General features: G+C 41.3%; 1 protein-coding gene across 1 annotated transcript in view; it reads left to right on the plus strand.

Moving 5' to 3' along the window:
• GLIS1 (GLIS family zinc finger 1) overlaps positions 1–27735 on the plus strand; it is a 181713-nt gene continuing 153978 nt past the window's right edge. Inside the window, exon 1 of the mRNA XM_008925189.3 lies at positions 1–346. Within this exon, the coding sequence (XP_008923437.3) occupies positions 1–346 (346 nt within the window). The remainder of the gene's footprint in view (positions 347–27735) is intronic.

Here is a 27735-nt window from a genome sequence, read left to right on the forward strand (position 1 = left end):
ATGCACTGTGAGCTCGCCGCGGGGCAGAAAGGCAGCAGCGCCCGCTTCGAGCTGACCGACAAATGCCAGGGAGCGCCCCAGAAGGATCTGCCGCGGGCGGCTCGTCCCAGCGCTGCTAAATCCCACTTGAGTCCTCAGATGTCCTTTAAAGTATCTGTCAGCAACGGCGGTGACCACGCAGAGCCTCAGCAGAGCCCCCCTGAAATGTCAGCACCTCTGCTAGATTTCATCCCCAAGCGACCCAGCATATTCGAGAGGATCCCGATTCTGCCGAGGGCGCAGGAGCTGCGATGCGCTAGAGGCTCTAAAGATTATTTCCAGCAGCAGAAACATCAGAGCGTGAAGGGTGAGTTTAAAAATACGTGAACTGAACACTACCACCACCAAAAAACTATTCCCCAAACAAATAAAACGCGTAACAAGCTCCCCCCTTCTTTTTGGTCTTCAGGGTGTTTTCTGACTTTTTAATTTCACTTCAGGCTTTGAAAGTTTTGTTTTTCTGTGCACCTTGGAGGCACAGGATAAACCAGAGTGTTCTTTGATAGTGTGAAGCTGATTGTTTCTCAATATTCTTTAAGAAATCTCGAGACAAGCATCTTTTTTAGTTCTCCTGAGCGAGTGCTGCTGGTTCGGTCGCGTCTCAAAGGTGGTTGTTTTGGGGATGGTGCTGAAGACTGGGCTGGTCTGTCCTGTGCCAGAGTGTGAGTGTGGGGTGTTTGTTTGTGAGCACGCCTGGCTGACAATAAATGCCTGGTTCTTATTCAGCAGTTTCACCACGGTTGCTTGGATTTATAGTTTGTATTTCAAGGAGGTGTTACAAATGCTGGATTCAGGCAGTGAATCCTCAGACTTGTGAATTCCTGGTGCCTAAAAGGTCAAATTCTGCTGCTTAACAAATGCCTGATTTTTCATTTATTCATTGCTAAGCGGCACTGAAGTTAGGTTAGGAATTGCCCACTAAAAAATCTATTAATTACCTTTTTGAGCTAGAACTTGTTAATTGAGCTGGAATTTGTTAATCAAAATCTGGTTTTGAAATAATCACTTTGAGGTATCACTGGCTGTGATCAGAGGGAATTGAAGCATTCCTCTATGCTACAAAACCTCTTGCAGAGACGTATGTGCACCTAAGGTTATTAGCATTAAAGCAATGATTTCTGTAATGTTAAAAGGTAATTCTCTTTTTTAATTCTCAGTTCATTCCCATTCTCTATTTTAGATATGTACATGCAGTTATCTTAAGACAGTTCCCACTGGGATTTTTTCAGTGCATCCCGTTCTGTCCATTCTTCTGAAAACTAAAAGTAGGCTGCATGCCCTTGGACTAGTGACGTTTTCTTTTGTGAGCTTGTTACCTAGGGTGATGGCACCTTTCATTGCCATGAAGTTATGTTAATGAACACCTCAATCTGTGCTAGGTCTGTCCTGCAGACTGTAGGATATGTTTGTTCATCACCAGTGAATACAGACAGAGTGTAGCAGCAGGTTATAAATTACCTTTTTTATTTTTCTGTTTGTTAATGCTGCAATTCTTCTCTCCTGATGAAAAAAAAAAAAGACGTTGTTAATGTTTGGCAGGAATGAAATGAAGGTCTGTTACACAGACCCAGGTTTGGAGAGGGGAGAAGGAGGATTCACAGGGTATGAAGGAGAGCTACAAGCTCTAGTACCGCTGTGCTGCTGCCACTGCTGCCTGTGGAAGGGACTCATGTGGTGCTCGAGTCCCTTGTGGTGCCACGAGTGAGGTTGGTGCCACTTGACAGGGTTCATACCAGCTTAAAATCCTGCCTGTGCGTTGCCCTGAACGAGCAAACTGTTGAAGCACTTTTTTTTCTTCTTTTTTTTTCCTTTGAGCTACTTACTCCTCTTTTCATGCATATTCCTCTTGCTGTTGCAGAGGGCAAGAGCATAGAGAGGGAAAGAGGAAAAGTGTGATTTCCATACGCTTGGGGCTCTTACAGTAGATGTAGGTGGGCATGGGAGAAGGTTGCTAATTCATCTTTCCCGACTGATCAGTTTCTCATTTTCGCCACTGGGGGAAAGAAAAAAAAGTGTTTCAAGTTTTGTTGCTGTTTTTGTTTAGTGTGTTTTCTGTCCAGGGTGTTACCTTGTGGTTGCTTCAGCATATGGGTGACTTGAGTCATGGGAGTAAGTAGGAGGTATCCATGAGCAGGATAGGGTTCATCTACTGAGCAGCAGGGTGATTTGATGGGTAATGTTGGATTTTTCCAAAGACAGGCAATGCTGAGTTTTTTGGGTGGGTTTTTTTTGTTTGGTTGGTTTTTTGTGTTTGTTTGTTTTGTTTATTTAGTTTTTGCCCTCCCCCTTCCCCTGCCCCCCAACAAGAAGACATTATCAGGAGGAGTTAGGAAAATTAAAAAGTAACATTTTGGGCCAGATAATTTAAAATATGTGGGCTGTGCTGCTCCTTTTGACCTATATGGTGTTGGCAAGTGCTTTAATGTCCACTTGGGCATTTTGGAGTTCTCCTGCTAAACACTGCAAGCTGCCAGCCCCTGCTCTGCACTCTGTGCTTCTGAGTCAGCTCCACAGAAATAATAGAAATCACTCTATTGCTCACTGTGATCTAACTGAAAAATCAGAGTGTATGTGCAGAAGAGCATCTTTCAAGGAGCAGTGTAAACCATCTCCCAAGAAACCTGGTTCTCTCAGGAAGATGAAGGACTGGGGACAGCTGCATGTGGATGTGATAGAACAGGCTAGAGCTAAGAAGTGGGAATGAGGGAAATACTCAGATTTACCCAGTGAAGGGTTTTGGGTAGGAAACTGATGACAGCTTGATTTCAGACCATCGCGCCGTGCGTCTCCTGTTCTCCAGCCCCAGAGTACCATGTACCCAGTAATTCCCTCTGCAATCTGGGTTAGATTACAGAATGTGCCTCCTGGTTTTGGTTTATCCACAGTTGAAAATTGCAAGTAGGGCAGGTAAAAGACACTCTTTAACAAGAGCAAACCCGCTTTTTATAGTTACCTGTAAAATTTTTTTTTCTAAACAAGCCTTACTTTTTAATTTTTTTTTTTTCAAAAAAGAATGAATCAAAATGATACACTGCCCCACTAATAAAAAGGGCAGCTTTGAAGTAATCACAATGGGGAAGAAGCATCCTGCTGTTGTAATGTCTCTTGTGGTGTTACTCCACTGCTTCACAGTGTTTAAGTTATGATCCTGCAAAATGCTTCCGTGCCTGAGCAAGTCCTTTTACATGAACAGCCAAACAAGAACTTGAGGGGTGGTGGTGAGGATTACTTCTGGGAATTAGATCATTTGGGTTTAAAGTTTGCAGGATGGAGCTGTTGATTGTTCACCAGAAACATTAGTATTTTGGAACTGTGCTTCATGCTTTGTTCTGTCTGGGAGCTGTTTAAAATAAACACCCAGTTTTCACCCATCCTACCCCTTGTGGTGTGACGGGCTGTGATACGTGCCACGCTTTTCTTGGTCATCGATTTACAGGGCAGAGTATTTGCACACAGCCACTGCTTTTTAGAGGCATTTGTGATCTGCTGGGCATAGAACAACTGTACCATAAGGTATGAAGTCCATTTTACAATGTTTTCCTGAGATTCTGTGGTTTTGGTTCTGTTTTGCTGAATTTCATGCTACAGTATGACCGTTTTGAAAGTAACACAGGGCAAAATAATTATTGTCTCTAGGAAAGCAGCTTTTGGGAAAGGAAACTTTAGTAGTGACAAAAGAGTAATCTATAAAGATGTCAAATATCTCAGTTTTTAAATGGCATTGATTATGGTTGTTACCAGGAAACACTTCTCCTTTTCATTCTTTTTCAGTTTTGTTCAGTGTACCTAATTCATGACTCAGTAGAAATGACGAGATTTATCCTGTTAGCTGTGCCACTGGGAAATCATCCAAATGGCCTGGACCTTTGCAGTAACCACTTCAGATATTAACTTACAGTGGGCAAAACAATAAGCTCTTCGGGTTGCAGTAGTTGGATATTTCCTTGTTGAGAGTATTTTTTATTCAGACAAGGGGAAAACGGGTTGGATTTTTTTTGTGTTTGTTGTTAACTGTAGCTGCTTTCAGCAAACATATGTATTGAAATGTATTCATTTCCTTCTGCTGTTGAGAAGGAAGGTTAAATCTTGCCATTTAAACCCCCTGTGACCATTTCCTTGACTATCAGGACAGTCCTTGTGAAAGTAACAGCTTATGCTGTTGGGAGCTTAAGCAAAAGCATGTGCTTTGCTTGTGTGACTTATTGGGTGTATTGAGTGGTTTTGGGCCTGATCCTACCACTTTCTCTCAGACACCTTGTCTGTGTTCACCTGAAGTATCCCACTGGAGCAAGTGGGACTGCCTAGAGCTGCTAAATACAATATGAACTGATAAGGAAGACACGGAATGGGCTCACGGGTATGATGATCTCTAAACTCTCAATTTTTTTATAGAGCTGTAGTAATAAATTTTTCTTATTTTCACTCTAGTTCTCTTGCTTGCTGCATTTGAACTCTCTGCTACAAAAAGGAATTTAAAGGTTTATTTGAGCAGAACATGCAGTTACAGAGCTACATTTTTATTGCATGGTCTTTTTTTTTGCTTAATTTTATTTTGTAAGAGCAGAAAAGAGAAGAAACTGCAAATTGGAGAATGTGTGCATCAAGTAATTTGGAATAAATTGTAGCTGTCTTCTCCCTTAAACTGGCTATAATGCTTACTTGTCTTGAATAGGAAAATAACTTCCAGTTACTTGCTGCTGAAGGAATTTCTTCTAATGATTTGTGTTGCAAAATCAGAGTCCCTGAATTGAAGATGAGCCTTTCATGGATTTAATTTAAGAGGTTTAATTGTATCTAATAATTAAATCCATTGTAATTTAGGAATTCGTAGTAGAGAATATTTAGTAAATACAAATCAGGAGATCTAATGATCAGCCTGTCATATAAAGGTATTCAGTACTTGTAAAATAAAAGCAAAAAGTCCTCTTTCTGCTTCATGAGAAAACAACAGCTGTTGGAAAAAAACTGAAGAGAAAAAATAATGTATCTATCTTAACATTGTGATATTGTGCAGACTTATATGGAATAACAGATAATGTCAGATACGTCTAATAATTGGGAGAGATTTTGTAATATGAATTTTGCTTGAAGAAATAGAGTAAAAAATAAGAAATTACTTGTTCTGTCTTTAAAATGTTTCATTAATGGAGGTTGTTATATACTGGGCTAAGTGGGGTGAGAAGAAAAATACCCTTTCTTCTTTTATAGTAAGGAAAAGTTGAAAAATCTACATCTTGGAAGTTCTGAAGTCTGGACATTACTGTATTCCTGTCAGCAGTCTCATCAACTGCAAATACTTTAGACTTAGAGTATCTGAATTATGTATCTAAATGATTATTTGCATGTTAGAGATCAATCCTGTATACACGTAAACTCTTAAGTGTATACTGAGGATTTTGAGTGTATTTGAGATTATGTTCTGGAAGTGCTTCAAGATTCTGTTAAGTGAAACTGCCAAATGTAAAGTGAGTGTCTTCTGGGAGACTGTACTTCACTGCAATGAAGTGGATTGGGTTTTTTGTTGAATAAGAGGGACAAAATTTTACTCTAAACAATTAACATCAGTAGGAGTCTTGCCACTAACTTTAGCTGGGTCGGTATTTCAATCCTGATATTACAGAAGTTCTTTATTTTGCGTACAGGGAAAAGCTTGTAGAGTAACTAACAAGCTTGTATTAAATCCATCTGTAAGCTAGGAAGTGGAATAATGTATGGACTATGAACAGAAATTTGTAGTACTGTGAATATAATTTTCATGTTCAGTGCCATAATTACCATTATTCTAGAAGTTCTTCTGTTTAGTGATTTTAGAACTGTTGAAGATGTCGATGGCAGGGTAGTTGGAGGGGGAATATAGATGTAAACCACTCCATTTTGCACTCCAGGTTTCTATCAGTGTATGTCAACAGGCCTGAACAGGCATGCAATCTAGTAATCATTTCACAGTGCATGAAATGGCTTTTAATAGGCTGGGGTTTGTTTGCCTTTTTTCCCTCAGCCACCAAACGTCGTTTCCCAGCACACTGATGTAACTCGGAGAATAGAGGGTTCCAAAGCAAGGGCAGCTCACTGGCTGTGGTACAGCGTAATCTCGGCCTACAAATGTGCAAACAATAGCAAAAGTATGTGTTTGGGAATATGGCACAGCTGTTATCTTCTCCCGGGAGCAGGGAGCGTTACAGTGACATGGAACGACCAGTTAAAACCACTCAGGCCGTTTTATTGCGTTTAAATGGGGCGTGTAAAGAAAAGCAAGGGCCGGTTCCTCCATTGAGATAACTATCAGAGCAGGCTACCGCGGGTCTACCTTTCTGCACAGGCTTTGAAGAATAGAGGCAAAGAATTCCCCTTTTTCCTTGCCCTCCTATTACATTTCTGGCACCCTGTATGTGAAATCTCAGTTGGAACCTGAACTTTCTGTTCTCAGAATCTGTGCTTCACTAGTTACCTGGAACAAGGACTTCTTTTTTTTTTTTTTTTTTTTTACAGTCATTAGTTTGACTTTATGAAATGATTGTTAATGATTAAGGTTATTTGCAGACAGGGGACTACTTGTAAAACAGATGAGACGTTGCCAGAGCTGCAGCAGGAAATAGATGCAAATTTTGTATTTTTGGTTCTGTTACAGTTTGGAACATTTAGGAATTACAAGGTTGATCTCAGTCAAATCAATGCAAAGTGCTTGAGCTCTCTCTCTTTTGTTTTTGTTCCTTTTTTTTTTCTTTTTTTTTTTTTTTAAGCAACTGTTTTGCTTCAAATCTCATAATTATGTCTGACCCTTCTTATGTTTGAGTGTATCTAATGTGTGATTATTTTGCACGGTGGGTTGGCAAAGAGCACTGTGATTGAGCCTACACAATCAAATTTATTCTGAGGGTTAAATGAATGCAAAACGTCTTAAACTGCATTTAATTCTGGCATTTATGTGTGTAATTAGAGGGTTTTGTGAGAGCTATAGAGTTGTTAGTTGTTTTAGAACGAGGGGAAAGCAAATACATTCTTAATTCTTGTTTGCATATCAGCCAAAGGGAAAAATGACACGAAGGCGACATCATCAAATACAGTAAAACTAACTTTTTAATACAGATGTCCATTGTTGTTTTAAGTGCTTAAGGGGTTGGTGGTTTGGTTTATTTTGGAACTTGCTGAACTATATGAAGTGTGTCTCCAGGGGCCTGGTATTTTAATACCTTGTAGAAGGTTGTATAACAGTAGATGATGTATTTTGCCTGCCTTCCAGTGCTGTAAATAAATTACACGTGCTGGCTTGGGAGAACATATCTGAGGTGTAAATCAAAGGCTAATATAAGAGGAAAAATACCAATTAGTGATGTCTTGGAACAGATTAGCAGTTTTTTATTCATTTATCTATAATCAAGAGATGTAAGAGCAATAATATGTATAAGAATGTTAACATGAGGTGCTTCCCAAGAAGAGGTAGAGGGTGTAGGATTATTTAAAATAATCCTGTGATTATTTTAAATCACAGCTGTGATTTGCTGCTTTTTCACAATTTGCTGTGATTAATTCACTTAAATACTGAAGTCAACAATCCCCTAGGCAAAGAAAGATAATATAATTTTAAGCATATTGTAAAAATTGAAATTTAATAGTTTCCACTCTATAATCCTATCTAACTCTTGATTGTATTAGAAGAAAAATAGATACATGTGTCAGTTTTGGAGCATTATCTTTTTTTTGAGTTTAAAGAATGATAAATGTGCTTCAAACAAGCAGCACAGCAGTTTATTAATATGAATGTTTTGCTAAATGCTACATGCTTAACGCAATCCCCATTCCTTTATAATAAGTTTAAATATTAATTCTTTGGAATGCTAGATGCCTAAAGCTAGATAGAAATGCTGTGCAGTTTCAGATATCTAGGAGTGGGCTTGTGAAACAGGATATTTAACTGGGAGAGATGAGTAGCACATTTCAGAGTTATTAGGGCAGAACAACAATGCAAGAGGATGACTTAAAAAAAGTTACAAAATTGTTTTCTGTGCATGAGGCTTAGATACCTTAAGAGTTATTTATTTGAAATACAAGAGTAGATTTCCTATCCATGTAGGTTCTAGATTGCATTTTTTGTTATTATTTTGTTTAACTTCTTTTTAGCCGCCTTTCCCTCTCTGAAGCAGCTGGCTTTGATTTAACCTTCACTGGGAGGGAGCGATCAGTCACAATGACCATGAGTTGTGCTCTTTGATGGAACATCTCTGGAGTAGCAGTTGCTTAAGAGAGAAGGCTAAACAGGACGGGACAGGGTGCTCGAGGAAGGCAGCACTTTGCATTCAGAAGGACTGACTTCACTCTTAAAAGAGCATTTATTTTCCTTGTTTAAGTCCTGCCTACCTCCAAACCCCCATCTGTGCTGGACAGAGAAGAGAGAGTTAAAGTGAGAACAGATAAAAGAGGAAATTTCTTTTTTATTACCCAGTATTTTCTGGGAAAATCCCAGAAAGGATTTAATGTGAGGTTTCATAACTTTTGCTTTGCCCTGCTGCTCCTGCTGAAATTGCAGGAACTTGACTTCAGGAGAAGGCCAGTACTGAATGTTTTTGAAAATTCCATCCATGCTTATTTGAGACCCAGAAGAGAAGATCCAAGTGTTAAATTCTCTCCAGGAGGGAAAAGTGTGCGAGCACTTTTTGCCCAGTAGCTCAGATGCCAAGATCTGGTAGCACAAAGCATGTTCACCTTTAATTTTTCTTTCTGTTCAAGGCCATGCCTGGGTTTAAAGCTAGTGTGATAGACCACTATATGTCAAACAGGCAAAAAGGGTGGAGGATTGTGCCAGCAACCAACACGGCCAAGCATATAAATGTTTCAGATGAAAAGAACAAGGGTGCTTGAATTAGATTGTGCCACTTGTATTGTTTCGGGGCACATCTGTACTGTTCATGATGTTCCTACTGTGAGAGCATATCAGAGTATGGTGTAGAGAAAGACAAGCTGGAGCCAGAAACAGGGCAGCTGTTTTGCACACCGTCAGGGCCAGCTTAAATTTCTATGCTGAGAGACAGAGTTTGTTAGTTCAGGTGCAGTGCTGGGGTGATGTGGCTGTGCTCTGTTTGAGATCTGATCTGGTGGTGGTGCAGGATGTTCATGCAACATGTGGCTGTATCAGCTTGGGGTGGCACTGCACCCCTTCTACACAGCATGTGCATGGACTGCATTTCTCTCTTGGCTATGCGAAGTACGTGGTGCTTGCCCTTGGTGGTGTGTCTCCCCGAGTGTGAGCGGTGAAAAGGGCAAAATACATCTTTGTTATCTTTGGGAGAGCAAGGATTTTAACAGAACATTTTAGTTGGGCTTCTTACTCCTTGGCATCAGGTTTACGCTGCCAGTTGCAGAATTGCTGCAGAGGAACAAATGCTCCCATTTATTTTAGCATCTGACATGCTGAGGGGAGGGAAAGGAGGCTACGTTAAAGAAGCTGTGTTGGAAATAGCCAATAAGTACCTATTCAGAGGAAAATTTCCCCCCCTGGTTTGTTTTGTTGTATTAAAATTTGCTGGGTTGCTCTTGCCTTCCAGCAGATGGAAAAGTCTCTTATGGTTTGTTGCTCTTGAGGTAGAGATCACCCCATGAACTGTGTGCCCGTGGGCTTGAGGTGCAGGTGGCTACTACAAGGTTCCCAAGATCCTCATCACTCTGACGGAACAGATTTTGCACGCAGCTGAGACCGTCTCCCAGGACTTGAAGAAGAAAAAGCAACAGTAAATTCCTCCTTTCTGGATATCTGATTCTCGTAATGTTCAGTTTCCTTGAAGTCATCGGAGCTGGTTTATGTTCAACTGAAACTGAGCTGGCCCGATTCCACTGTCCCTCACTCTGGTGCAAATCTGAAGTGACGCCATTTTAAATCCAAGAGTGGATGAAAAGGAGGCAGACTTGAGGGCTAACACATAAAAGTTTGTCCTGTAAGTATGGGCCGAGTTCAGTTGGCAAAAGAAAAAGATGTCTCACGTTTTTAATCTGAACAGTTTGCTTCTTATTTTTCCTCTTGCCAAGTCACCACAAATTGACCTGTATTCCTTTTATTTAAGTTCTTGAGCTATTTGAGAGGGTCTGCTGACTCGTCATATTTTTGTGGGGATAAGGTACAGCCAATGTATGTGAGTGGTTCTCCTTTCAGAACAAAGGTACCCACCCATTTCAGCATCTCTCTGATTTGAATGGGTATGCAGGAAATTGAAGGGGATTTTTATCCCTAGAATCCACTTGCTCTTTCTCTGTCCTTGAGTCTCAGTGACTTTTTCTTTCTACTCTCTTCTCTTCCTGGCATGTCCTTTACCTTGTACCACTGCGCTGTTCGTTTATTCTTAAATATATATAAAGGATTGTAACTTGTTTGAGTTGTGGGCTAAATATGTGGAAGTGTGGCAATTGGTGTAAATAGCTTTTGGTCTGCTGAATGTATAAACACTCCATATCTGTCAGGGTGATTTGGCTGGCTTTTATTGGAACCTTTATACATACCAGATCTTTCTCTTACTGCATCCTGTCAGAAGCTGTTAGGCAGAGATTGCTGGCATGAGTACTTGAACCGCTTTGTCAAAATTCACTTTTATACCTATACATTTGCCAGTTCCACGAATACTTTAACAAGTGCCTATGTTTTGCAAGTTTAGTCATAGAAAGCTAATATAAAGGAGACCAAAATCTAGAAAGTGAGAGCAAACCACTGGAATGACTAATCTTCAGTAGTGTTTTGAGCCTGAGTGTATGATGGCACTGGCTACAAGTGCAGCTTATTTGGCAAGTTTGAGTGAAAAACTAGTGTTTTGCAGAGACTTGCTGTTTCAGTGGTACCCAGGTTAAGTTTCCCAAAATGAGACTAATGTGCTTGGGGAACTTTCCTTGCGAAGGGTTAGTGTTAATGCCAACAATAGAGTTTTTATCAGTTGCTGGAGAAGTTGCTGGGAGACTTGAAAATTAAGAACAGTAAACATTAGAGGTGATAAAGAAGTTTTATGCGTGGGGTAGATGTTTCGGCAGCAGGGAGAGACAGGGAGGCTGTTTTGGAGCCTAGATAATGTAAAATGAGAGAAAACTCGGTGAAAAAATAACCTCATAACCAGCTAGCATTTAGATAAAGTGAATTATGACACTAACTACCACTAGAGAAAACAATATGGGAGACTGGATACAAGTTCCAGTGTGAAGGCTGCTGACTGCAACATTTGCTAGTTTGATGAGCAACCCTGATTCAGAGTATAAATTATGTATGAGAAAGACCTTCTAAACGTGGAATTGACCAGTTTATGGATCAGAGTTGTCATTTGTGTGCACGGTGCTCACACACCCTTCAGAGGCACTGGTCTTGTTCTGCTGGTACAGGAGAAAATCTCCTGTTGCATCCTTTCTGAAGCTGAGTGTGGCTTTAGGTTTTCCCTGTTGGTAACTAAATACTGTCTGAAATGCACCTGATCTTCAGCACCTTCTGTCTCGTCTAGATTGGTCTGTTCTTCCACAGGGATTGTGTGGGCTCAACACTAGGAAGGGTACTATCTAGGAGTACACTGAGCTTTTGATATCTGGTGCCCAAACAGACTGTGAGTTATTCATCACTGGAGTTTTTAAACACAGGCTGGATGGAAGGCTGACTGTGGAATGTAACTCTTCGGGTGTGACTATCTTTCCTGTGACATTTTGAATTCCCACAATCAACTGCTTAGGCACCAGAGAATTAGAAGAGATCTCTCAAACTGTGATATTCAAGGCTTCTATCCTCTTTGACTTGCTTAACGAAGTTCAGATCTCTCCTTGTCTAAGGTTGGTGTTTCTGGCCACTCATTTGTTTGTCAAGAAAACACTGAGAAGGCACACAATAAAAACCAGACTGAGTGAAGGGCTCTCAAGCAGCAGTTGGGAGAGCCAGTGGTGGGACAACTGGGCATGGAAAATGATTGATTTTATGTGCAGAGTAGTTGTGAAATGTTCTGTGGCATTCTGGGGACATGCCATTGCTAACAAATGATTGCCTGTTGGGGATAGAAAATGCCAGCCATTGTTCTGAAGAAGGAAATAGCCTTATTGATACTGAATTAGGCTCACATTGAATTATTATTCGTTTGCAGTGCATCCTGTTTTCTAAATATGAAAATTAACTGACCATGCAGAAGTCCTGCAGCCTTTAGTTGTTGGTCATATCTACATCCTTATGGTCCAGGTGGAGTTTAGGCTGTTTATAACTAGGGATATATTATGGCAGAAATTTGCGTTAAGAGAGCAGCTAAAGGAAGCTGTTCTGCTTCTTAAGAGTTATCAAACTAGTTCTTGTTTTAAAGCAAGCCTGAGAGAGAGTCTGACAGAGGTGAATGTGTTGGTAGAGTAAACCTAAATTGCTAGGATACATTTTGAACAGTCACATTCAATGATGGCAGAAAAATAGTGGTATAGAAAACAGTAATGTTGCCTTTTGAAAGGAGTAAAAAGTGAGTTACTGATAGAAATTGAGATGCACACCAAATAGAAGTATTTTGTACAGTGACTATTTTGTATACAACTCTGAAAGTTTGAGTTTTGTTCCCAGTGTTATCTAATAGTTTCTGCTGAAATCCTCACAGAATATAGAAATCCACTGCCAGTAAAGTTTGTTCCTTCAAATTAAGGGAATGTTTTTATTTAGTAATTTTTATTTAATAAAAATTAGGAAGTGACTGGCATGCAACATGGATTTCTTAAGCAGTGATTAGGAACTGGACAACAGGTATTTTCATGCCATCAGACATATGAGGCAGTACCTTGGCATGAAGGATATAAACTGTTTTTATAGGTGGGAAGCTGTATGTCTTGGAAAGCAGTGACACTGAAAAGGATCGGGATGTCACATTCCATTAGTATGAGAAAAATAAATATCTAATGAGGTACAAGGTGATATGATACATTTTTAAAAAGCATAGAGAAGTGATGTTATCCTTCTGTTAATTATCACTCTAGCTGCAGGAAGATAGATTAATGCTCAGACTTTCTTAAATGGCTTTGAAAAATCAAAGAACTTGGAGAAGAAGTGAAAAACTGGAAGATGCTGACCTGTATGTGGTACTGATGGACTAATGGAAGACTAGAGGCAATCTGGAGATGCACCAGAAGAGAAAATGTGGGGTACTCAAGGGTTCTTTTGAGTGCAGGTAAATGCAGAATGGTATCCCATGGCTGGAAACAGAGAAAAGTCAAGCAAGAAGGAAAGATAGATGATTTTGACTGCAAGAATAATTAACCCTGGCACAGCTTAGCAAAGGATGTGATAAAAGCTCTGGTATTTGGAGTGGCTGAGGGAGGTTTGAATGTTCCTGTGGAAGAAATGATTCATTTCAACCATGGACAATTGTGTTCAATGGCAGAATTGAACAAGCAGCAGTCAATGGCAGATGAGCAAGCTGGACCATTCCAAGGGCTTCCACTTGCAATCTGTAAAAATTGGATTCCAGGCCATCTCCTACTGCCAGACTTGGTGCTGCTGTTCCTTCATGTACCCTGTGCATTGCAGTCTGTGAGCCTGGCATCCAGCTGAGGCCGAACTGAAGCCCTCGGTCTGGGTTTCATGACAAAGAGTGGGAGACAGGCTGGGAAGGAGAAGCCACAGTGACACAGTTTTGACAGTAGTTATGGTGAGGGAATCACTAGCAACTAATGTTTCCTCCAAACCCGCCCTTTCTTTCCTCTTGTTATGTCTCTCTCTTCAGCAAACAGCACCACTCCTCCTTGACTAGACAAGTCTGTTCAGAGGTGTGTGATGGAACCTGCTGTCTCCCAGGACCTGGGCTGAGACCAACTAAAACCAAGTGCTGTGTTTAAAACCGGGACATGCAGGGAAAGCATAGTGGTTGTAATCGTCTCTTACCAGGCACTGATGCTTTTCAACATTAATGTCTTCCCTTTCTTTGTTTTCTGAAGTGAAAACAAAGGCTCAGCCTTCTTCCTAGCCCGGCAATAGTGACATACTAACACAGTTATTACAGCAAACATTGTGGCCCTCTCTGGTCATGATGTTTTCTTTCTGTGGGGAGACTGAAATACTAACTCACAAATAATGTCTTTAGAAGTCATATTAGTCACACATTTTTAAGACATTCCAAAATCATACCAACCTCCTTCTGAGCTTGTCTGTTGCTACCAATGATTCAAAGTTTTGAAAACTCTCCTTTAGTTTTGATTTACATTTTGGTCTTGGGCACTTGTTATTTCTGGCAAATGCCAGCTCAGTTTCATTAAAGAAAAATCTGTTTTACAGCCACACGGCTCAGATCTGCAGCGCTTCTAATAATTGATGGCTGGTTTCCTTATTTCCTGCATTGTAGAAAAATAAGGACCTTGTTAGATCCAAACAAGCCTGCATAAAGTCACAGTGTGAAACGTCAGGTTGGGGGTGAGCAGAGCAGCTGTGGGCAGGTTTTACAACTCTGGGCTACAGTTGATCGAGGCAGCCAAGGGAAACTGAGAGATACCCATGTGACTAAAATTCAGTTGAGTTCTTTGGCTTCTCAGCCCGAGATTTATATTTGTGACACCTTCTCCTTCTGTCAGTCCCTGGGCCAGACACAAGTCTGTGTCTGTGTGTGTACTTAGGGCTCTGCACACCCTGTGGAGTGGCCGCTGTGCCCGTTCCTTGCTGTGCCACCGCGGGACGTGGCTATTCCCAGTGTTGGCTGTCTTGCTCCATCAGCCCACAACAGTGGGAGTGTGTGCTTTGGGAGAAAGCAGCTGCCATATGGTGGGGATGAAAAATCAAGAGCAAACACTTTCTGAATTTCTGCAAATGGGCAAATTAGTTTCAATCTGAACTGTCATCACAAGGGCCTTTTTTTCCTTCCCCTTTCCTTTGGGTGGTATCTTTGATTTACATTTTGGTATGAGGCAAGTGATTTCCCTTTGGTGCCCACTAAGTTCAGTCTCTTTTAAAGATGTTCAGTTACAGAACCCTGTCAGTTTGTTGGTTTATGTTATTGTGGACATGTTTCTTGAATTTGCTTGGGGTTTTTTGTTTTTTGTTGTTTTAAGAGCCAGTGAAATTCCATGATGCCTGTGTTAATTGAAAACAATCTGTAAGTTTTAAGGAGCAGCCAGTGTCCATCAGGTATTCTTCCACAATGCAGTAGCTGTCAGATGCCTCTTACCATCTTACCACTCCATAAGCTATAAATAGAGACAGGATCTTGCTTTAGAGATTCATAGAGCTAAATGGCTCCTAGGAAGCCAAACAGTGACACCTGAACAATGCCATAAAAGGTGGTATTTTGTTTTGGGGTTTTTTTTCATGTACTTATCAGATCCGGCCTGTTTGCTTTGAGAACTGGATGGTTATTTTCAAGCAAGATGAATGTGTGATGACTCTCCTAGACATTCCTTTGAAGGACCTGCTCCTGAAAGGAGGTGATGAAGAATTTATAGGAACTGTAGAACTACTGAAAAATCAAACCTCAAAGTTTGCTTTACTAAAGATCTGATCCAGAGAGGTATTCAGACACCTAATTCCCATTGATGTCCGTGGAAATTCAGTGCCTAAACAGCTCTCTGGATCTGGTGCTTAGTCTTCTGGCATTGAATATTCTCAGTTCATGCTTTCTGTGGGTCTCCTTTTAAAGGCATCTTCTGTGAGTGGTGCAATAGTATTAATTTTGATTCTTCCCATCGTTAGTTCCAGCACATGATGCAGACAGTTGCCTAGAAAGCTGTGCCATGTGAAAATCTATTGTTCCACCAAGTGGTTGAGGCCTCATAGATGAGTAGTGGGGTGGGGAGTGACTCAGAGAAAATACACTGCACTTTTAATCACTTTTGTTACTGGAGGAGGATGGGGCCAGCCTTAAGGCACTGAGACTTTGTTGAGTGGGGAACTGGAGTGACATACTCGTTTGTTTGGATGAAAATCCAGGGAAAAGTGGGAGATTTTTGTTGTCGTTTCCTCCACTCAGCACTGATCTTATCGTGCTGGTTTAGTAGCAGAGCTCCTTTGGCTCCTTGCCAGGTGATACCATTGGAGTCTGTCTGAGATGTGCGAGATAAAAAATCTCAGGGAATTACAAGTATTATGATTTTCCTATCAGACTGTTCTAATGTGCAGACTCTTCTGACTTCTTTCTTTTAAAAATCCTGTTATTGAAAGAAAAAGAAATGCAAGAGCTGGGAAGTGGGACCTGATGTTTATAAGGGCCTTGGGAGCAGCTGTAATTAGTGCTGGTTTTTGGAAGAGACTTGTTGCTCTGCCAGCAAAGGGCCTGGTGTTCAGCCAGGTTAGATGTAGCCTTGGAGTAAGCACTTGGAACCTGTGTACCATACACTGATTCTGTGTCTGGCACTGAGAACACGAAGCGTCCTCTCACTTAACATACAAAATAAAATACTTTGTGTACTCCCAGCATGTCCTGGGAAACTCTCTGGAGGGCTGAGTCGCTGCCCAGCCTTTTGGGCTGGTTCTCTAAACCCTGACTTGTGGAGGGCAGCACCAGGGTGCTGTGATGATGGTCACTCTTCTGGGTGCTGTCGGTCCTGTGCAATCAGCAGTTTCACTCTGGGCCCACAGGTCTGGTGGTACGGCCAGCTGAGAGGTGTGAGAGCGAGGACACTCCTGTGGTGACAGGAATCCCCTTGTCAGCCTCTTCCTTGCATTCACAGAGATTTACAACCACTTTGAACATCTGCATCAAGAGATAAAACTGGACCTGCTGGAAGTAAGTGTGTGTGTATGTGATCACAGTAGTCATTAAGAAAAAAACCCAGATATTCCTTATTTTCTTTTTAAAGCTTCAAAATTGAACTCGTGAGTAAGAGTTTCTTGTTTCTCAGATTTCACAATGCATGAAAGGAAAAGATTTGACTTTCCCATGGACTCTAGAGCTGTTGTCAGTCCAATTTCCCTGGTTTTAGACAGGAATCAGAACTGTCCCACACTTTCCAGATCTGACAGAAGTCAGTGGGACCTCAGGAAAAGATTATTGTTTCCAGCAGAGCTAGATTTGAGTGAGTCACCTGGGAAGTCATCTGGGACACAATGGGCAGCTGCACAGAAAGGTTCTGGGGCATGGACAGGGACCCCAGTGAAATCTCTGGCCCTTGTCTGTGCTGCTGTAGGGCAGAAGGCCAGGCAGGGAGGGTGTCCAGTCCAAAGCCCACTGGAGCAAGGGACTGGGAAAGACCACATGGATGATAACCAGTTTGTTGCTGTTGCAGGCAATCAGCACTCAGTGCAGGGAGCATCTGTCCCACACCACCCACAAGCCACAACACACTCCTCAAAGTGTGTAACAAACTGAGATCATTAGTGGAAAACACCAAAAGCCACAGACTGCTGTGTTGTAAAGAGCAGAAGAGATGGAAAGCTCTGACTGTGGCCTGCAACTGTGGAAAGGCTGGGAATTTCCTTAAATAAAAATTCCCAGATGACCCAAGCATCAAGTTTGGTCGTTGGTGTAAGTACCAAAACTGAGTACCTGATGTTATTTGTGTCCTTGGACAATAAGAGAACTGGTGACAAACTGGTGCCCACCCGTGCTGGAGTGGAGGGGCCAAGGAGAGCTCCTAGGGATCCCTTGGACTCACTGGTGCTTACAGCAGCCACATTTCCATGCAGTGCTCAAGAGAAGGTGCTGCTTTTTTTCTTTTTTCCCCTTTTTCCTCCTTTCTTCTCCTCTCTCTATTAATAACTGAACCCAGTGGCTCCTCTGAGTTATGAGGGGGTTTTACTGCACAGTTGCATGGTGGAGGGACCTGGTTTTCATTGTGTAGGGCGGGATATCAGTTTTAACCCAGAGGCAGTGATGTTATTTAACAGGTGCCTTAAAGGCATAGTGCTTATTTAATCACCGTCTCCATATCAACATTATGTAAATTGAAATTGCTTAGGTACGCAGTTAATTGTGAATGCTTTAGACATTTTTAAAGGCATAAGACAATACCTGAAGTTCCATGTTAAGAATATCCAGGTCAAAGGACACACATGTTTTTATTTTCTTATTTGAGGTATAATGTGTTCAAGGCAGATTTATGGCACAACCTTTGTTTATTGACTTGTACTTTTCCACATGAAACTAATGGAACATGACAGATGATATTTATGAGGCATGTGTTCTTGATTAAATCATGTTAGACATTAAAACCTGATAAAAGAACGTATTTTAAAGGGTGGATTAATAGAAAAGGAGGCAGCATTGATTGGGGAGTTTACACGGAACAAGACACGTTAGTCTTAGACTGCGTATAGGTGAGATATGTGGTTATAAAACTTTAGAAGCTGAACAGAAAAAGATTAATAAGCTTTTGCTCTTTGGAAAGTTTGAGGTTTTTGTTTTTCTCCCTTTGTGAGCCACTGGCCACCTCATATTTCAGGTCTTTCGAGTGAATTTATTCAGTTCTGCTTAAGAACTTGTGGCCCTTTATGGCCTACTGCTTGTACTGCTGGCCCTACATGTGTCCTGTGTTCTTCAGGATTCCCAGTCAGCAGATCTGTGCAGGCAGCCTGTGCTGTTGCTAAAAACTGCTCTGTAAACATGTTCTAAATTCTGCTTACGTGGGTGCAAATTGGGTAAATCAGCAAGTCAGAGCTGCTTGTCCCACCTTGATATCTGGGGCTTTGCACAGAGTTCTGAGTAATAGGTTAGTGGGGAATCACCCTGTGTAGTATTTTGCATGTCAGCATAAGAGTATCCTCTGAGTATTTCCTGTGGAGAGCAATTAGAGGAATTTGGTAAACATAAGAAGTGGAAACAGCTTGAATTTGTTTTCTTAACTGAATATTGAGACTAAAGGGGAAGCAGATACCTGCATTCTGCTTTCAGTTACACAGGTGCAAACATGGAATATTTGCACTGATTTCAGCTACACAGATGTATCTGAGGACACATTCTGGCTTGAGGCAGCATTTTCACTCCTGTGTTTTAACCTTCTGTGGCTGAATTTGTGCTAACCTGGATCCTCAAAGCTACATTTCCTCCAGAACAGACAAACTGCTGCATGAGAAGATAGCCTTGGGTTTTTAAATATCATATCAGCTTAGACTTGTAGAAGTAATGTCCGCTGCAAATGTAAGAAAGTTTTAAGTTTTATAAGTTTTTATTACAACAAAGTAATTTCATGCTGTGGTGAAATATTTACCTCCTTCCTGTAACCTCTTCATCATCTTCATTGAAAGATTTGTGCCAAATTAATAGCTTTTTCATTTTAATCTGAAAGCATTGTCTTTGTTGCATGAGATACAGTAAAAATGTGTTAAAATGATAAGTTTCAAGTATTTAAATGAATAAACTGCTTCAGTATCTTCCACAGGGAAGGAATGCAAATTACAGGCATATTTATAGTTTGCTTTTGTTTGAACATTTCAGAGTAGAAACTCAAAATACTTGCAAAATGATAAAACTATATACAAGAAATACATACATACTGTAAGAAATATGGTTTTCTGTGAATAGAGATGTTTGTATCAAGTGTTGTGTAAATTAATTTTTGAGTCCAAGCATGACGTTGCACCTCGTATCATCAGAGCAAGTTGTGTTTGAAAAGCTGTTAGCTAAAGTACACTCCTGCTTTCAACAAATCCAGTGGAAATTCTTTTTCATTTTGTTTCCCCCAGCTTGCTCACTAAAACATCCCTACTTACCTGAGATTTTAGGATAAGCATTCTCTCCCATTAGAAATTAAAAATCTTCATAATGCAGATGTTTCCCTGTAGAGATTTCAGCCCTCCTTCCCCAAACATATGGCAAAAACCAAAACAACAGATGTTAAAGAATAAAAAGAAGAGAATAGAAAATAGCCCTGGAGGTAATATAATGTTGTTACATTAATATTTTGCCTCCTAAAGGATTTAACAGAATTTAAAAGGCTTCAAAGATGGATTGAATAATAGATCAAAGACTTTAAAAAAAAAGTGGATATATTGAGGCTGGAAAGAAGGGGAATGATTTTGTTGAGAACTGATGTAGATCAGAGATGCACAATGTTTGTGCAAATAAAAAGGGGGGACAGAATGCATGATATTGAAGAAAATGCAGCTTAGTCACTCAATCTGACATTAAACGTAAAAAAAATACCACTTTGAGAAAGATAGAATTCTGGGTTGTCATGTTCTCTTGGAAAAATAACACTTTTAGTCACCAATGAGCATGGCTGGTGATGATGGTCATCTCACTCAGGAAATGATAGACAGAGATAAGAAGAAATTGTTCCTTCTGAACATGGTGAGCCCCTGGCACAGGTTGCCCAGAGAAGCTGTGGCTGCCCCATTCCTGGAAATGTTCAAGGCCAGGCTGGACGGGGCTCTGAGCAACCTGGGCTAGTGGAAGGTGTCCCTGCCCATGGCAGGGGGTTGGAACTGGATGATCTTTAAGGTCCCTTCCAACCCAAGACATTCCAGGTTTCTATGAATCTTTCCCCAGCCAGGAAATGTTTCCCACACCACCAAGAACAGAGATTCTGTGTCCGTTCTGTCCTCAAGCTCAGCTGTCTTTCACAGCCCTCTCCTTGATGTTCAAACCGCGTCTCGTTTGCTAAGTTCAACCTTTCTCAGCAGAATTCATTCAGAGTTTTATCTAGTGGTGCTTGTGATAGGACTGGATCCAGAAATCTGTCTCTCGACTTGGATTTTTCTAAGGCTGTGTAAGTTGAAGGAAAACTGAACAGATACTGCTTCACTAGGAAAGTAGTTGTGCTGTTAATGACTTCCTGTCTCATAAAGGAATTGTCTTTGGAGTCAAAGTGTTGGTACCAGGCTGCCAGGGAGGAAGCCTAGAAGTTACAACTTTCCTCTAAACATGATTTCTACTGAAAAGGTTCTCTGCCTCCTCTGCTCTGTAATGCCATGCTTTGCCAGAGTGGTTGTTCCTCTCTGACATGTTGCTTTTTCTTTGCATGTTTTTTTTGGTTACTGCTGGTTTGTGTTTCTGCAGCTCCTTGCTGTGGAGGATGCAGACTGATGGTGCTGGGACATTGCTGAGGCAAGGTGAACGGGCTGGACAGAAGGCCTTTAGAAGATGCCTGTAATAACAAAATCATAAATCAGGATCTCCCTCTTTGGTGCTTGGGAAGCAAGGGTGACCTACTGGCTGTGGTATTGGGTCCTTGTAAAGGCAGCTCTGTGCTGCTGGGAGGCAGAAATTCCTGATCTACCACCATTAGCGCTTACTGGGAGAATATCAAATCCAAAGGTTGTAAGAAGCTTGTGTTTAATCTCCATTTCTAACATAAATGGAAAGAAAAACATGTATTAGCTAATACTGATTAATTATATCCCTGTCCTGGTGGCCAAGAATGGGGGTATCATTCCATACAGACTATATACAACATGTTCTTTTTATGAATCAATTAGGGAAGGCATCCAAGCTCTTTCAGTGGGTAGGTGAAGGGTTTGGCTAGTTTTCAGATTTCGAAGCCATCTGGAAAAATTTAACCAAAATTATCTGCTCCACAGTCCCAAGATAAATCATTTTCCCACTTATACGATTGTTCCTCATTAAACCAGTTGGGTTAGGGCTGATTAAACCCTGATATTATAACTCAGGCTTTTACAGGGTATTTTGTTGATAGAGTTTTGGTGATGAGAGTGATACCAGTGATACCACTCGCTGTTGGGAACAACAGAAGTAAAAGTTTCATGGAGTGGAAATACTCCGTGAAAGAGAAACAATTCTGTTTTGATCTGTGTGGTTTAAGACATTGTCCTTTCTGACAAATGTTTTATCTAAATAGTTTAGTGTAGTACTTATGTTTATATACTTATATATGAATATGTGCTAAATACAAATTACGTATAATATAAATAACTTTCTGTTATGAATCAAAGATGCTGAAGTGTACGCATGTTACTGCAACAAGAGCAATTTTGAAAAGCAGCAGCAAATGATTCTCTCTTAAAAAGCAGCTTCATTATATTTTTCATGTCTTCTCTGCATTCCTAAGCAAACTCTTGTAACTGAGAACTGCACCAGTTGACAGCATCACTGCTGCTTCGGAGGTGGATCAGGGACATCCCTGGGAATGCCTCACAGCCAGTGTCTGCAAGATTGAATCCTTAATTGAGCATTTTTATTTTGCCAACAAAGGTGATATCCTTCGCCTCCTAGTCCAATAGGATTTGTTGAGTGTGTGGTGTCTAACCCAGCTGAGTGACCTCTGTCCCTGGTTACTGTGCTGCAGTGATGTGGATGTGTGCCATCTCAGGTTGGGGCCTGACTCTGCTGTGGCTCATCCTTACAATCCTGAATGAGTCAGACACCTTCTCCCTGCCTTGGACTTGCTGCTTGCAGAGTGAGGCTGGTGATACTTAACCTGCTTTGTGAGGGGACTGAGGGGACAATATGTGGTCAAGAGCACTGCATATAAGTAACTATTGTAACCCAGAAATCCTGAGAGCTCCACTTTCTAGAAGAGTGATCAAAAATAGAATTTGACTTAATGTGGAACTGGAAGCTTTCGAATGCAGCAGCCTGTAAGTGCAACTACAACTACGTGCAGGGAGAAAGAAACTTCTGGTGCCCTTTTCTGCTCATACCAACAGCTACCCATCCGTCCTTTTGTTTTTTTAAACCTTGTTATTCTTTTCCTTTGGAATGAGGTTTTTGAATGCTAAGAATTATTCAAAGCTCATAAAACGCAGGGCTTGGAGCTACAATAACTAGTATTTCCAGGGCACACGTCATCACTGAAGATGATAGTGGTGTGTGTGGGAGTGGGGGCACGTGTGTCATTGTGAAATACCAGGGAGTTTTACCAGATGGAGGAGGTCTGCAGCAAAGCTAAGCTGGTTATTTAAACATCTGCCAACACTGAAAAACTTCATTTTTCATTAATTGGTGCCTTAGGATCTGTACCCTAATGCAGTTCCTCTGAAATGTGAAGGTAGACTGTCTCTCCTCAGTGCTCTTTGTGCTTTCATAAGTGTGTGATCTTCATATGCTCCAGCAAGGGTGCTGCATCAGGTTTAAAAAAGAAACAGAGCCACACCTCTTTTTTTCCCATCCCACCTTGACCTGGGATAATAGTCTTTTTACAGTATTTAGGAATTAAAGCTTACTTTCTGATAGTTGCTTTAGCATATTTTTGGAAGAGGGGTGATACATTAAGCAGCTTCTGTCAGTCTTCATGATGCAGGTTCTGTAACGTCAGGGTTACATTACGTAGGACATCTGCAGCCCAGGTGGCATGAGGGGGACATTTCTCATTGACATGTGTGTCCCTGGTGGGCACAGTAAATGAGATCAGCTGTGTCTCCTGCCCAGGACAAACAGCTGCAAGTGCAGGGCTCAGGATGGACGAGCCATAGTGACTGGTAGAAGAGCCCTGAAGAGTGGTGTGGTGAAAGCAGTACCCCCAGCCTGCACTCTTTGGGTTCAACTTAGGGTTCTGAGGTAAATCTCACAGCTCTTAAAAAAACCTAGCCAACTGAATTGGAAGGTTTCTCATCTCTATTTAGCCCAGCAGACACTTTGAAGCTTTTCCCCATCTTATTCTCTTAGTGTCTCTTTGATTTCACCTCAAGGTACAGATTCCTTCTCTTGCCTGAAATCCCTGTGCAAAACTTCTTGGTGTGATGGTTGCATTTCCACTGCATGTTTTGAGATTTCTCTTTTGTTCTCTCTGCATTATTTATTCACGTAAGTGCGGTCCTGCAGTTGCTTACAAATTACTTTGTAGACTTCAGAAGCTGCTGTTTTGCTCATAGAACTTTCTGATACCTGTTTGTAACTCCCATCCGGATTGTATAAAGAACATTGAAGAGGGCTGCATCTGTTCATACAGCATCCAGCACTGAAAGGCTGATCTTGACCAGACCTTCTGCAGCTTCCTTAGTTGTAGATTAAGTGGAATTCCAGGTTATGTTGAAGTTGCAGGTTTCTTTCATTCCATGTAGGTTATTCAGGGTCTGATTTAGAAATCACACACTTAAGTACTTAGGTCTAAATGCTTACTGAGCCCTCCTTCTAACATAATCCCTTTCTTGTCTGCTGCTAGTACTTTTGTTGATAAAGTGAGCTGGGAAGTTACTTGCATTTGGAAGGGAATAAATAAACTAACATCAAGGAGTGGTTGCAAAATATTGCAGACCCTTTGAATGTTGGGTTCCTGCTTATTTTGGAGTGTTTGCTGGGCTAAACGTAGCATGAATTTGTCTGTGATGTGTCATAGACTTATCAAAGCCAAATTACTCATTAAAATAATGCTGAATGGGGAATATAATGCAGTAAACTAGCATATAAATAAAAGGTTAGCAGAAAGGTAACTTGATATATGAAACCATAAAAGAGATTTCAGAATTAATGAGGGAGACAATATTTCTTCTGTAGCGACTTTAAGTTTTGGTTCAAACAGTGTAACAGCAACACATTATTTATTTCTCGTCTTGCCTTATTCTTAGGCCCATGGGACCAGACAGGAAGGAATTAGAGAGCCCTATATTACAATTTAATTGCTTGAAGAAAAAATATTATTTTTTATTGTTAATCATTAACTGCTTCTAGTTTTATTAAAGTCGTAATGTCTATGCTGTAGCAGCAATGTTTGCAGCATGCAGTCAGGGCTAAGAAAATTTTCAATTGCTATTAAATCAGCTTTGTGGGGGAAAAAAAAAAGAAAAAGAAAAGATGGAGATCTGGAACTGGACCAGTGGCTGTTCAGCTGTTAGACACATCTAAGAGCTGTTTGGTTCTTCCATTTACAGCAGAGCTGTGAAGAAGTGGTCCTGATCTTTCACTGAAGAAGTGTTCACATATACACCCACAGTTTCATTGAGTTGAGCTGCTGGGAGCAGTTTGTGCTCATCATTTCTTGTTTTCTCGTCCTCATGTTGGATGGAAATTTCTGTACAATGTCGGTCAGTTAAATTGTTCTTTTTTTATTTTAACCACAGGTTAAAATTGTAACTTTCTTTGACATCCCTGTTTAATATACGAGTTAGTTTTTTAGACAGGTTTGGTTTTGGGTTTTTTTTCAGGGACAGTGGACAATTAAAGTCTTCTGTTTTTGTAACTGTTGTTCATTTTTGTAGAATAAAAATTCACAACTACACTGTGATGACTGTCCCCTACTGTGTTTTTGGCCTTTGGGAAAGGGGAGACAATATAACTTAGTTTGGTTCACCATGGGAAAAATATTTGGAGGAATGATCTCACACCTGCTTCAGGCTAAAAATGCTTCCTCCATGAACAGCCAGAATGGCTCAGCTGTTGAGCTGTGGTGATTTGACCACATGGACAGATGAGCAAAGCTGAGACATGACTGTAATGCACAAAGCAGATTGGCAGTGGCAGCACAGCAGTTCAGTCTTGCGTGTATCCACGTGGAAGGTTTGACAGGTCAGCACAGGAATCCATTTTTGCAGGGACTCAGAGGATTTGCTTCCCTCTTAAGCAGGAGAGCACTTATTTTTTTTTCCCCAAGAATCTCTCAACCCTTTATCCTTTGCTGCAGCTCCCAAGAGCAGCTTCGTATGATGCAGGGAACTGGATCCTTCCACAGAGGTCTCCAGCTGGGAAGGGCCCATAGTATTTCACCAACTGATTCCTCTTCAGGGTCAGCTCTGTCTCTGAGGTGGGCTTAGCTCTTCTGATGACTTCCCTACCTGCAGATAACACACTTGCAGGAGTATCTGCAGAAGTGTTCTGCCTTCCTGTAAATCAGAAAATGATGGTTGTCTTTCTTCCCTTTCACTGTTAAATTCACCTCCACTGAGAAGTATTTTTAACGTCTGTGGTTAAACCACAATGTGAAAGGAGTTGGCTACATTACTGAGATGATGGAGCTGTTGCTGTTCAGTGCTGGGGACTGCTGATATTACCTACAACTGGCTTGGATTCTGTTATAAAGCAAGGGAATCTTCCAATTCAAGAGGTTCTTGTATGTACTCAAACATACATCATTCCCTTTTATTACAGAGAAAGACAACAAGACCATCTCAAGAGGTTGGAGTGCCCTGTAGATCCCCAGGGCAGTAGGTCAGCTGTGATAAGCTGCTGTTACTGCCCAAGCAGTGACACAGGGTTGTGGTATGTGCTCTTTCCTAGAGTTGAGTTTTGTGGGCTTTGGCTCGTGTTGGCAGCCCATCGTATGTGTGCAGCTCTCCTGAAAGCCTTGGAAATTTGCACTAGGTATGTCTGTGTGTATAGACATGGACATATGGGACTCTCAGGTGTTTGCTTCTGAAAGAGCTGCTGTGGAAGCCTGTGAGCTGACTCTCCAAGCTGTTCAGGAAACGTGATCTGTCTGATCTCGTGAAGGACAGTTGAAATTTGAAATATGTTGTGGACATTGTGACTGACTCGACTGTAGTTTTTTTCTAAGACAGAGTTGGCCTGTTGATACCAGGGCCAGCTCTGCTTTCCTGTGCTCTTGCAAACATTCAGCAGGGAAGGTGCACTATGTCTGATGAATACTTCCATTGTTTGCCATGGTCTCTGGGCAGTAACTTTGGCCTTACTGGGAAAGATTCCCATTCTTTGATGCTCTGATTCTTCAGCCAACTTCGTTCGGTTTGATATAATTTTTAATCAAGCTTTCCTTTTAACTTGTAATGTTATAAGTCCCTAAATGTGTTACTATCCACCAAAGAGGGTTTCTTGGCAGGATTTCCAAACAAAAACAAAACAAAACCCCTCTATTCAGCCAAAATACTCTTTAACGGATGAAGCAACAATTACTTGTGGCTTTGTGAAAATAGAGTATATATTGTATATATTGCAAAGCAAGAGACCACGATGTGTGTAGTGATGATTTGAGGTATTGGGAAATTAAGTGATCCATCAGTATTGATGCTTGGTGCCAAGGATTTAGTTCAGTGCTTCAATTTGCTGTGCTATTGAAAGTGGGAGTAGGCTTTCATGAGAGAGGGTCTAGTGGTTAATGCACTGAGCTGGGCCCTGGGAGGTCTGGCTTTAATTCCCAGCTCCCTTCAGGCTTGCTCTACAACTACGAACACATTACTTGAACTCTCTGTGCCTCAGTTCTCTTCTTTCCCTCCCTCACCCACTTCTTTTTGAAATTCCTTTGGGAGGAACTGTCTTGAAGCTTGTGTATGTTGTCTAAACAAAGGGTACTGCATCCCAGTAGGGGCCTGTAGATACTTTGACTATAGGAAGATTTGTAAGTGTTCTGGCAAATACAGCACTGTCGTGTACACACATGTGTCAGGCAGGCTGAGTCACATGTGCGGTAACGGGGAAAATTAGCAAGGAGAAATGGCAACCGGTGCAACGGCACGTTTTCATTTGGACATCTTGATTATGTGAGTGTACAGAGCAGCTGCTCCCATCCTGGGCCCTTCCAGGACCATTCCACTCTCACATGATTTGGGATGAAGATGACTTCCTTAAGAACGAAGTTATCCTTTCTTCTATACATTCTGAGGCATAACACAAGGACAGTCAGCTGGAGAGGACTGTGAAGTTGAGGGAGAGCAGTATTCTGAGCACAGTCCTGCAACCTGTCCTGGATGGATTTAGTAAGTCTCCTGGTTTCCATTTCATCACCTGTAAGAAAGGAAGTTGTAGCTACTGTGACTGATACTTCCCTAGACTGTGCTGATTTATTGGTGTCTGTAGAGAACTTTGGAGATGGTGTTTGCCTTGAAGTCTGACTTAATATTTGCTGTTGTGTTCAGTGTAAGTTGAGAGCTTGAATAATAAAGACCACTGGATGGGTCAGTACTGGAGGGCAGTTGCAGAAGTTACTCCAGCCCAAGGACAGCAGGCCAGGGCAAGGGTTCCT

This window comes from Manacus vitellinus, unplaced genomic scaffold, assembly GCF_001715985.3.
Source record: "Manacus vitellinus isolate BGI_N305 unplaced genomic scaffold, ASM171598v3 scaffold_21_pilon, whole genome shotgun sequence".
NCBI lineage: Eukaryota > Metazoa > Chordata > Aves > Passeriformes > Pipridae > Manacus > Manacus vitellinus.